The 12,413-nt window shown below is 43.2% G+C and overlaps 1 protein-coding gene across 8 annotated transcripts in view; it reads right to left on the reverse strand.

Moving 5' to 3' along the window:
• LOC137503738 (cyclin-dependent kinase 11B) overlaps positions 1–12,413 on the reverse strand; it is a 95,792-nt gene that overhangs the window by 78,562 nt on the left and 4,817 nt on the right. For all 8 annotated transcript variants that reach the window (XM_068231154.1, XM_068231153.1, XM_068231157.1 and 5 more), the window contains exons 2-3: positions 3,629–3,751; positions 505–620 (exon numbers count right to left, since the gene is read on the reverse strand). In XM_068231154.1, coding sequence (XP_068087255.1) covers positions 505–620; positions 3,629–3,736 — 224 coding nt within the window. In that variant the 5' untranslated portion in view covers positions 3,737–3,751. The remainder of the gene's footprint in view (positions 1–504; positions 621–3,628; positions 3,752–12,413) is intronic.

Genomic DNA, 12,413 nt, shown 5'->3' on the forward strand with positions numbered 1-12,413 from the left:
TTCACACTGCCCACGTTGCGTTACATTGTAACGCAGCAAAGTGCTGCATGCTGTGCGTTCTCCGCGGCTAAGCCGCGTTAGACTCTTTGCACATGCTCAGTCATGTTGGGGGAGGAGGGGAGAGCGGCCGGGCACATGGCTAATTAATATTCACTGCACTCAGTGACGTGCAGTGTTTACTTCCTGGAGCGGCCGCTCTGTGCACGTTTGGCCGGGCGGGACCACGTGATGCCGCATGCGTCCAAGAGTACGCATCACGGACGCCAGAGTGAGCTGCACAACGCGGCTCACTCCGACGTCCACACCAGAGAGCACCAGGCTTTGCGTTAGGGGCACGTTATGTGCCCTATAACGTCCCCTAAACGCAACGTCCTGGTGTGTCACTAGCCTTAGGGTTTGAAAGCAAAAAATAGGCTCAGTAAAATAGATCTTTACATTTTGCTCATATAGTACAGAATTCAGTGTTTTGCCTTATGATTTTCTGTAATCAAACAGTGACCATACCTATCTTCCATAGAGTCCTCTCGTCTGTAAGGTGAATTTCGAATTGTAATTTCCATCTTGTGATCTCTTAACTCCCCTTCCTCCAAAGAATCTCTTTTGGAATCTCGATCATCAGCCTATTAGGTTTGGAAACACGTAAAGATAAACCGTAATACAGATGTATGTTAATACTGAAAATTTACGTGGCCAGCACTTCGCTATGCATCAAGAAATTGGTATAAAAATACAAAAAAAGAAAAGGAAACTTCAGAAAACCGTGCCCCCTTGCCATACTAAAAGTGCCTCTCTTGGTCCTGGAACAATAATTTTATTTCTTAAACAACCTTCCAGCTCCATTTGAAAACTTTACGCTTACATAAAGACAAACAGTATCCTATTTTAGTGTAAGGCCAGAAACCCACAAGGAGCAATTTTCTGAGCACTTTGTGATTTGAAAGCTCTTGCTAATGTAATGCTATGGGTGTGATCCCACTTGAGCGATGTGATTTTATTAAAATCCCCCATGGCATTGCATTAGCAAGACCTTTTTAAATCACTAGCGCTTAGAAATCGCTCCTAGTGGGTTTTGGCCTTATACTGAGAACAGATGAGCCAATTTAACAAACTGCAAATCAGACTTTTCCAGGCAATTTCCAGACTGCCTGATTTAGGATGACCTGGATTTTTTAGATTTCCAATTTTATATCATGCACAAGCAGTACTATTCGCAGCTGAGGCAGTTTGGGCATGTAGCGTGTCAGGTGCCTCCCAACATTGGTTAAAGGACATCAGAGTAAATGTGCTTGCCAGAATTGAGATAGGGATGATACAATGTTGCAGCCATTTTTTTTTGTATCCTACTTGTAGCTTTCCCTTCCAAAAGGCATCCCATAAAAATGTAGTTTGCATTGGGCGATATAGTCATATCCTTCTGTGTGGCAGAACAGTTGTTCTGTCCTCCACTATTGACTCAAAGTCGTTCAACTGCAGCAACAGAATGAGTGAGAAGCAAGAGACAACCCCTCTCGCTCCTAAGCATTATACTGCACATTGACCATGCATACAGAAAAACAGCATACTCTATACCAGTGCTGACGTTGTGTGTGATCGTGCTGCCCAACACTGACACACACCAGCATACACTGGCATATGAATATAATGGCATCCTCTATTAGTAACTGACTCTGTTGCCCTACACCACTTTTATGGGACACCGTTTGGGAGATAAATCTACAAGTAAAAAAAAAAAAAAAAAAAATTATATATATATATATATATATATATATATATATATATATATATATATATATATATATATATATATATATATATATATATATATATATATATATATATATATATATATATATTACATTTTACCATCCCCAAGTCGATCTTCTTCAATAAAGGGATTTTGGCAAACACATTACTTTGATCATTGTCCTTTTACAATCCAGCTCTTTAAGCGACAATATGCAGCCGAAACCTTCCCCCTCCCCCCCCGGCGGAAAGCAGCTCCGTGGTCTACCACACCTCCTCAGCTCGAGAGCTGTCCCCCAAGAGAATAAGCTCCAATACCTTCGGGCGACAAGCATTGTGCACGTGTAGGCACCTTTGCATTGTAAACCAACTGGGCTCCTAGTGGACACTATGTAAGAATGCACTACAGAAAGAGTAACAAGCAACTTTTGCACACGGATGAGCTCTAGATTTCACAGAGGGTAAGAAGTGATAAGAAATTTCAACCCATAAAGACAAATACCACAAATAAAATCACAGATAACTATTATATCCTAAAGGCAAGAAAAAATTATATTTTTTTACGTTAAAGCCAAATCCTAATAAAAAATTAATAAATAAGTGTGTGTAACATCTGGATAGCATGTAGAGGGGTTAGAAACTTTTAAAGGTTGTGTGTCCTTGGTGCTGAAATAATAGTATAACAAAATGAGTAGACCATATATCACACTTCCTATCATACAGGTCCTCACTTACCAATTACAAAGCTTTCTATGGAAACATGCAGCTGGGATATCTCTTGCTATCCTGTAAATAAAGTATGGCACAGTCTAGAAATAATGAGTGTGTATCCAGTTGACCTTGAATTACATCAGGGTCTTATCTAACGGAAAGAATTCCAAGAAAAGATAACTACTAACAAGCTAACCTTAAGGTGGACATACACTTATAGATTTGCAGCAGATTTGACCAGCAGATAGATTTCTGTCAGATGCCTGTCAAGTTGAATCTGACAGAAATATGATGTGTGCCACACACTAGGAACAGATTTCCAATAGATTTCAGAATGAAATCCATTAGACTTTCTTCAAAAAATAAAAATCCAGTTTTCTGCAATAATTGTGAACACTGCCTTATTGTATTATCCAACAGTTCATAGGTTAGGACCCAGTTGGATGGTTAAGGTAATTGTTTATCAGACATCATTGGGCAGACATTTCTATTCCAGTGTATATTTCCCGTGAAATCAATAAATCAACACTTGGCTTTAAAAAGACAGATTAATATTCCACAACAGGGCCATGGAGTTTATGGAGTATAATATGAAAAATGCCGCCCTAACTACTAAAAATTGTTGCCATGAATCACTCTTGAAGAGATTGACATATTTCTGTCTGAAAAAAAGGCAAATGCTGTTTCACACCAAAAGCTCTAGCGTTTGCAATTAGAGATTTTATAGTGATTTTTAGAAAGCAATTTTCAAAGCGATTGCAATCATGCAAAACTTCTACAGGCAGCACCTTTGTATTTTTCATAAACATGAATCACTTGGGCGATAGCCTACATGATTGCATTAGCCAAGCACCTTTACAAATGCTAGTGATTGGAAGGAGGGAGGGGAAAAAAAAAAATCACAGAAAGGTGCTTTTGGTGTGAAACAGCCCTAAGGAAACTCCTCACACAAGGAAACAAGTTAAACAATCAAAACACAAATAGGAGTTCAAACCCTTTGCCACACTATCCAAAACTAAAATAAAAAGTTCTTGGCAAGATTTACAAGACAAGCCCAAATTGTAGGCAAATACACCTCTTCGAATAATAGGCTTATACTAGACTAGACCAATACTATTCTGATACTCTGACATAACCACAATCTGTTTTATGAAAGGCTACATAAAATGCTTACATTCTTATGTTTTGGCTCTGTTTTTTCTTCTTGTTCTTTGCGTCTCTTTTTTTCTTGCAGGATTTCGTCCAAAGTTTTTACTTTCCAACTCTCTTTTTCATCCCCCATTTGGAGTGGATCTACCTGCAAATAAATCAATCCAGTATGTTTTTATACCAAACACACTAAATGAAGTTTGAATTATACTGCGTCCGATGAGCAAATGTTTTAGGTAACACTTGCAGAGCCATCAAAAACTACAAACACAATTTTATGAAGACTAATAATCAAGCCTCAATGCAAGTAAGCAAGACAAAAAACATATGTCTCCCGAAATGAGCTAATACATTGCAAGACTATACAACTCCTACCAGTGTCAGTCTAAAATTCCTGTTACAGTATAGAGACAAATTAGGTGGGGAAACCAACCAACCTACCAGTATATTTTTGTAAAGTGGGAGGAAAGCCAAACACTGGGATAACATACAAAACTCCATGCAGACAGTATCCTGCCAAGAAATATATCTTTGGACTTTAGTGCTTCAAGACAAGAGTGCTAGCCTGCTGAACTATACGAAAAATGTTACCTGTATACAATACAGCATTACACTTAAGGTGCCCATACACTCGTCAGATTAGCAGCAGATAGATAAGAAATCCATCTGATGATCTATCTGATGTGTTTTTTGAACATTTTTTACTAGGATAGAATTTCAATAGATTTCAGTTTGAAATCTATTGAAATTTGATCTGATGGCATTTTTTTGCCATCAGATTTCCATTAGGGCCAATGCAAAATGATAAGCAATCTCATCAGATCGACCTAGATTTTCCACCCTGCCAGTTCGATGGAAATCCATCGAAATCGGCCGTCGATCGGTCGATTGGCCAACCGATTTGCAATCGATCAATCGATTTTGATCGATCGGTCGGCCAGAAAATCAGCTGAGTGTATGGGCCCCTTTAGAGACCACTTTGTCAAGTGTGGCACAGGGCAACTTAGTTTAGGTGCTGAAGGCGAAAAGCTGTTATAATTTCTAATACTTCACACACTCTCTGTGAAATGAGCCCATTTTCTGCATTTTAAAGTTACAAACATGCTTACCACAGTACATATCCACAATGCATTCTTTTTCCATAGTTGATGTCTGCTTTTTCTTGCCATTGTGGGATCAACCATCTAGAGAAATGGAAGCTCCTATACAGACAAGAGACCACAGGAGCAGCCCCCGTAGGCAAGTAATGCTTGTCTTTAGTGATGCTCATGTCTAGGAGAACTTGTGGAGAAGCCTGTGATTTGTGTGATCAGGTGATAGATTTGAAAAACTCTGATTTGCTGAGATCATCCTGCTTTAGCACATGATCATGACCAGTACACACCATACAGTTTTCTGTTACATTTCCTGTAATTAGATTATTTTCTGTAAAGTACTGGTAGAGACTGGTCATTATCTCTGGTGCATGGTCTTCTGGTTATCTCCTGCTGAGTAGAACAATGCTTAATTGCTAGGCAGATAGATGGTTAGATAATTTCCAACATGTTGGATATCATCTATCTGGCAGGTAAATCTTACAAAAAATTGTATGGTGTGTACTAGGCATAAGAGAGACACTATACAATTTTCTGTTCGATTTTTTTTCCAACATGTTGGGAAAAAAAAAAATCTATCTGGCAGGTAAATTTAACAGAAAATTGTATGGTGTGTACCTAGATTTACAGCTCTATCACCTGACCAAACTGATCACATGCTTCTCCTAGAGATGACCGTCACTACTTCTCATCTCATCCCATCCTATCACACTATAGCAAACCTTCCTTATGGGGAGAGTCATTAAAAAAAATATTAATTTAATGATAGATGTTCAGTTCACTTTAAGCTACACTCACACTCTAGGCCATCATTAGCAAATTAATGATCCCAGACACGGACACGCGCAACACACGTCTGAAATCATTGACGGTACAATAGCGTTCTTGCCAATCGGATTATTAGTGGAAACTCAAAACTGAGGATCTAGAAGTATGTAGCTAGCCACATACAAGGGTTTTGAATGGAGCAATGGTTTATTATCATCATCATCAGATTTATACGTTTTTAACAGTCTAACAGATTATCATCTGAACGGATCCACCGGGATGGACTAGTCTACATTGATGACAATTGTGGCCTATCAGTGTCTTTTCAGATTGTTGTGCCTTTTTTAGCTGGCCATACACTAGGCCGATTTCACGCCGATCGACAGCAGATTCGATCACTGGGATCGAATCTGCTGTCACATCGTTCATGTTAAACGCTAAATTTCGATTTATTACATCCCAAAATAGATCGGTCCCGTCGATCGCTCCATGCGGGAAATTACCGTCGATCGCCCGTGGGTAGGGAGCGCATCGCTAGCGGCGTACTATCGACGCAGGTATACATTACCTGAAGCTGGCTTCCGGCATCTTCTCCGCATCACCTCCCGGCTGGCATCTTCTCCGCATCACCTTCCGCATCCGGCATTCGTGCATAACTTCCTGTGTCACTGCAGTGACAGCGGAAGTACAAATAGAGGGCGCTCTATTTGAACTTCCGCTGTCACTGGAGTGACAGAAAGTTATACGCGGATGCCGTGATGCGGAGAAGATGCCCGGGACCAGGCTTCAGGTAATGGGGCTGGGGGGGGGGGGGGGGTAGGACAGGCGACAGCAGCAGCTCAGTAGATGGTGAATCGGTTTCAGGCTGAAATTGATTCACAATCTGTTTGCAGTAAAGGCAGACATACAATCCCTCTCTGATCAGATTCGATCAGAGAGGGATCTATCTGTTGGTCGAATCTGGTGGCAAATCGACCAGTGTATGGCTACCTTTACTGATGATACTTGGCAACACATCCTTTCTTTTGAATGACAATGGTCTAGCATGAATATGGAGCATTAACTTAGAACATAAAAATAAAAAGTGGATATGAACAGGTTCTTAATGGGCTGAGTGTTATATGTACCCATGTTTATGCTATCATGTGCCTGATGCTCCAACCAGCAGTAATATTCCTGTGCACGACAACACCACCAGTACTACCGCAGGCAGTGTACCGCTAATTATGCCATTAGGGTGACCCGCTGTACTCGAATAAGGCGAGCCTTGCTACAGTAATATGCAAGTTATCGTAATAATGCTCTCTTTACTGGAGTACCATAGCTTAACCTGCAGTATACTGCCTGCGGTAGTACCAACAATATTGCTGTGCGCTGTCCCCGCATGGCAATTTACTGCTGATTAGCGAAACAGGCCCCATGTCCCACATCACATCAATTAAGGCATGCTTAAAGAGTACAGGTGCGTACACACGCACTACAGCTGGCAACGACGGGTCCCCTCCCGCTGGGTGGACGTTCAGCCGACAGTCGCATGTGTGTACGCACTGTCGGCGGAATGATAAGGCTGTTTCTGAACGATCCGCTGAGCTGACCCATACACACACTAGATTAAAAACTTAGCTGGAGCGACCAATAATGACCACCTCTGCCGATAATCCAGCTTGTGTACAGCAGCAAGTAACTTCTGAGGGCTGCCCAGCCAGCTATCCACCAGGTGGATCAATTCATTTGAAAAGCAGACAATAGCATCTTCCTCCCCACTCACTCTGCCCGCTGCAAGACATCACACCTTGGATGCTCTGTCAGCCCCCCATTGCAGTAGAACATGACATTAGCCTGCAGGCCAACTATGAGTCCATACAGCCTCAGCCCAATCATGTTGGCCAATCTAGTTATGTATGGGTACCCTAACTTTTGTCAGCGCTGGCTCCTAAATTCAATAATGCATATTAAATGCATCTACACCAGGCAGAAATTGTTAACTTTAGGTTAAATTAGGCTCCTAAAGCATACAATTCTGTAATTCAGTGAATGTGGCTGCTGCCTGTATTGGATTAACCTAATTTTTACTTTTAAAGTACCGTATTTTCGAGAAAAAAAATGCACCAACTGCTAATAAATTTAAGCTCTAACTGAACTGGCTCAAGTATCTGGACCCATAGCAGAAGATCCAGGTGGTGGAGGAGGACAGCGAAGAACTGATTAGCCTGAAGGGGGCTGGAGGAAGCCCCAAGTATGTATAAAACTTTCATCTGTCTCAGGTTTACTTTGTTACACAGTAGTACTATACATATGCACTACCTACAGAGCTGCAGGGAATCCACTGAGAATGTGCACATTGAACACAGAGGTGTGGTCGATCACCCATAAACCTGATTCAGATTGTACCTGAAGAATGTGTAATAGAGGAGGAATCCCCTCATTCCCCTGCACATCACTCTTACATGTACCCACAGTTACATTGCCTAGGGCCTGATAGATGTTCTTTGTTCCTGTGTGTACCTTCTACAAGTATTCTTACCAAGGATTAGTTTTAGTCTATGACTAAAAGTATTAGAGGCAGAAGATCCGCCGGATATCCAGGTAACTGGTATTGTTTAAATAGAATAAATATGGCAGCCTCCATATCCCTCTCACTTCACTTGTCTTTTAAAATTCCTAAGAGTTGGCAGTTAAGAGATGCATTTCCTGTTACCTAATTTCTATCAACAAGATTGTAATATGCAAATTAGAGAAGTCGGAGTCAAGGAGTCCGAGTCTGAGTCGGTGAAATCCTAACCTGTGGAGTCGGAGTATTTTTGTACCAACTCCACAGCCCTGGTATAATACGACTGGGCGTACAAGACCTCTTCCAACTTTTCCAGTTAAAATATACATTTTGGGAAATACTTGCCATATAAAAAAAGACTACTCCTCTTGACTGTTGGACATTTGTATACTGTTCTGTATGTACTGGTGCTATACTGTATAAACAGGTACAGATACTGGTGCTGTGCTGTATGTGGTACCCAGTATACAACAACCAGCCAATCACAATTGGCTGGTTGTTGTATACAAAGCCTGCTTGGATTGGTCAGCTATCCCTGTCTCAAAGACTATCAGAGCGGTAGCGCAAACACGCCTCTTTCACCCGTCTGGCCCGCCTTGTATATATAAACATTCCTGCAGTTCAAACAATTTTTTAGTCTGGCTCAGGAACAACTTTGAGTGATTATTTTGCTTGTAAATGTGCTGAAAGGTTATTTTTATCAATAAAGTGATAAAAAAAGTCATTCAGTTTAGTGAAGAGATACCATTGTGGGACACCTGTACCAATGCTGGATTTTCACCTGTAACTATAATTTTAGGCACTGAAAATGTGTCTTTATATACTTATAAGTGCTAAATAAGATGGGGGTTAAAGGGATACTGTAGGGGGGGGGTCGGGGGAAAATGAGTTGAACTTACCCGGGGCTTCTAATGGTCCCCCGCAGACATCCTGTGTTGGCGCAGCCACTCACCGATGCTCAGGCCCCGCCTCCAGTTCACTTCTGGAATTTCTGACTTTAAAGTCAGAAAACCACTGCGCCTGCACGCCCGTGTCCTCGCTCCCGCTGATGTCACCAGGAGTGTACTGCGCAGACACAGACCATACTGGGCCTGCGCTGTGCGCTCTTGATGACATCAGTGGGATCGAGGACACGGCAACGCAGGCGCAGTGGTTTTCTGACTTTAAAGTCAGAAATTCCAGAAGTGAATTGGAGGCGGGGCCGGAGCATCGGTGAGTGGCTGCGCCAACACAGGATGTCTGCGGGGGACCGTTAGAAGCCCCGGGTAAGTTCAACTCATTTTCCCCCGACCCCCCTACAGTATCCCTTTAAAGAAATTACATCAGGAAAGGCTTTAGTTGGATTGCCTTTGAACAATCAGGTAAGGCTGGCGGCGCCGTTATAGCTGAGGGGACCCAGCGGTAAACCTCGTAGGCCAGGGGGCGCTTACTGCTTGTAGGCAATCCGGTTGCATGCACTAATTAGTAAGAAATAAAGAAGCCATGAGGAAAACACTAAAGCTAAAATTGCACACCAGGACCCACTTGAATCATTGTGTTTGCTTCTGCTGCCACCTCCGTTAACAGTGATGAGGATAGTGTTTTACACTGTGTCTCCTAGTGGTCATGACCAGATTGTTGCAAGCTGGAAGCGGCCATGGGTCCCCTCAACTAGACAAACTCCAGCCTGGCTACTTAACGACCAGCAAACGCCGATAGGCGGCGGCTGGTCGCAGTGGTGTTTCCTGTCAGTTCACTGAGGGAGTCTCCGTGAACAGCCTGCGAGCCTCCGATCGCGGCTCGCAGGCGAAATGTAAACACCCGGGGAAGAAAATCCCTGGTGTTTACATCGCACGGCGCTGCTGCCACAGCAGCGCCATAAAGGAGATCGGTGATCCCCGGCCTCAGATTGGCGGGGGATCGCAGGCATCTGATAGGCTGAAGCCTATCAGAGGCGGTACAGGACGGATCGCTGTCCTGTACCGCCTATCTTGGGCAGGAGAGAGAGGGAAAGTGAGGGAGGGGGGGAATAGCGCTGCGGAGGGGGGCTTTGAGGAGCCCCCCTGCTAGGCGAAAGTGAGCGGCGGCGATCAGACCCCCCCCCCGCAGGACATCCCCCTAGTGGGGGGAAAAAAAGGGGGGGGGGGGGGGGGGGAGTCTGATCCCCCTGCCTGCCACACGATCTGTGCTGGGGCTGAAGAGCCCACCCAGCACAGATCATTCAAAATACCTGCGGTCCTTAACCACTTTACCCCCGCCCGTACGGATTTCTCCGTCCCTTTTTCCATCCTTTAACCCCCAGGGACGGAGAAATCCGTACTTTCCGCGTTCCCGACGCTGTCCGCGCTCCCGCTCGTAAACACGCTGCCCGCCGCTAGTAAACACGCCGCCGCCCGCTCGCCCGGAGATCAATGAACGGGAAAATCCATTCCCGTTCGTTGATCTAAGCCCCGCAATGATCAGCTGCTCTCCTATGGGCAGCGCGATCATTGTGAGAAAAAACTCACGTGTCCATGCTCATTATACTTCCTCCAAGCTTCCGGAAGGAAGCTTGGAGCTCGCATTAAAACAAAAAGTTACTGTGGCCATCTTGTGGCCAAATAGTAAACTGCACCCTACACATTTTTCACATACAAATAAATGACTTTTACACACAAAAAATTAACTCATTACCTCCCACACTCCCCATTTTTTTTTTTTTTGTAATTAAAAAAAAATTCAAAAATTTACAATTAAAAAAAATACATAAATAGTTACCTTAGGGACTGAACTTTTTAAATATTTATGTCAAGAGGGTATAACACTGTTACTTTATAAACTATGGGCTTGTAATTAGGGATGGACGCAAAACTGAAAAAAATGCACCTTTATTTCCAAATAAAATATTGGCGCCAAACATTGTGATAGGGACATAATTTAAATGGTTTTATAACCGGGACAAAAGGGCAAATAAATTTCGTGGGTTTCAATTACAGTAGCATGCATTATTTAAAAACTATAATGGCCCAAAACTGAAAAATAATTATTTTTTTCCCCACATTTTTCCTATTTTCCCATTAAAACACATTTAGAAAAAAATAATTCTTGGCATAATGTCCCACCTAAAGAAAGCCTAATTGGTGGCGGGAAAAACAAGATATAGTTCATTTCATTGCGATAAGTAATGATAAAGTTATAGACGAATGAAAGGAAGGAGCGCTGAAAGGTGAAAATTGCTCTGGTGCTCAGGGGGTAAAACCCCTCAGTGGTGAAGTGGTTAAAGGGAACCTGAAGCGAGGAAAATTATTTAAAATAAACACATGTCGTAGCTGCAAATGTATATTATATACTAACCTCTCAGTATTATATTATATACTAACCAGAGTAATCAGTTACTCTCAGAAGCTCACTATTTTCTTCCTTCAGGGATCTGTGATGATTTGCTCAGCTGCCTGTGCAGGCAGGCAGCCCTTTGACCATTGTGTAGGTTTGCATGCTGCAGGACTCTGGAAAGAAGCTTCTGTCAGTTTTGCAGCTTGTGCTTGCAGAGGAATTTGCATATGTTGTCATGCAAATTGCCTGGCCACATTCATTGGAGGCGTGTACTATAAGTACTATGTCTTTCCCACAATGCTTGGCTGGTCATTTCCTTTCCATGGTCTGTTCCTGATGGACACTGCTGGAGTGTCAGCCATTGCTATCTAGTATAGTTAATTCCTGGGGGTTGCTTTAGGCTCCCCTTCTAGCCCAGTCAGGTTGTATTATCTGTATTGCCTGTTCTGTCTTGTCTTGCCTGTTGCCATTGTCCTGCCCCTATGGTGGTCGACAGGAAATGGTTCTGATCTCTGTTCTTGGAGTATAGCTGGTGCAGCGGTTGCTACCAGCTATCTCTTCTGTTCTGTTTCCTGGGATCGCGCTAGCTACTTTTCGCTAGCGCTGGGGATCCTTCTGTTCTGTTTCCTGGGATCGCGCTAGCTACTTTTCGCTAGCGCTGGGGATCCTTCTGTTCTGCTACTCTGTACCTGGATCACGCTAGCCACTTTTCGCTAGTGCGGTGGATCCTATCTCTCGTTTGTCCCTGTTTTCGTGTGTCTGTCTTGTCCGCTACGCTTGCTGCAGGCTCGGTGAGGTAACCGTTAAGCAAGCGCTCGCGTCCTCTGTTTCATGTTTGTCTGTTAATGGTTAGTTAGGCGTGCTTGTCTCTATTGTGCTTATCACGTGGAGATCGCGCATAACCGCGTGCACTGTTGCGAATGAGTGCGGTGTTCGCGGTTAGCTAGCATTTGTTATTTTCCGTATCTCCTTATTGTATTTGCTGTGCCTTTGCTACCCTCGTATTCTATTCTGATCTGCCTTGTGTCACGTCTGGCGATCGCACCTCTCGCGATCGCGTTCCTATTTCATATCTGCTGTTGTGTGTGCGCGGTCGCGGGGTGGCG

The sequence above is a fragment of the Hyperolius riggenbachi genome, chromosome 4 (assembly GCF_040937935.1).
Source record: "Hyperolius riggenbachi isolate aHypRig1 chromosome 4, aHypRig1.pri, whole genome shotgun sequence".
NCBI lineage: Eukaryota > Metazoa > Chordata > Amphibia > Anura > Hyperoliidae > Hyperolius > Hyperolius riggenbachi.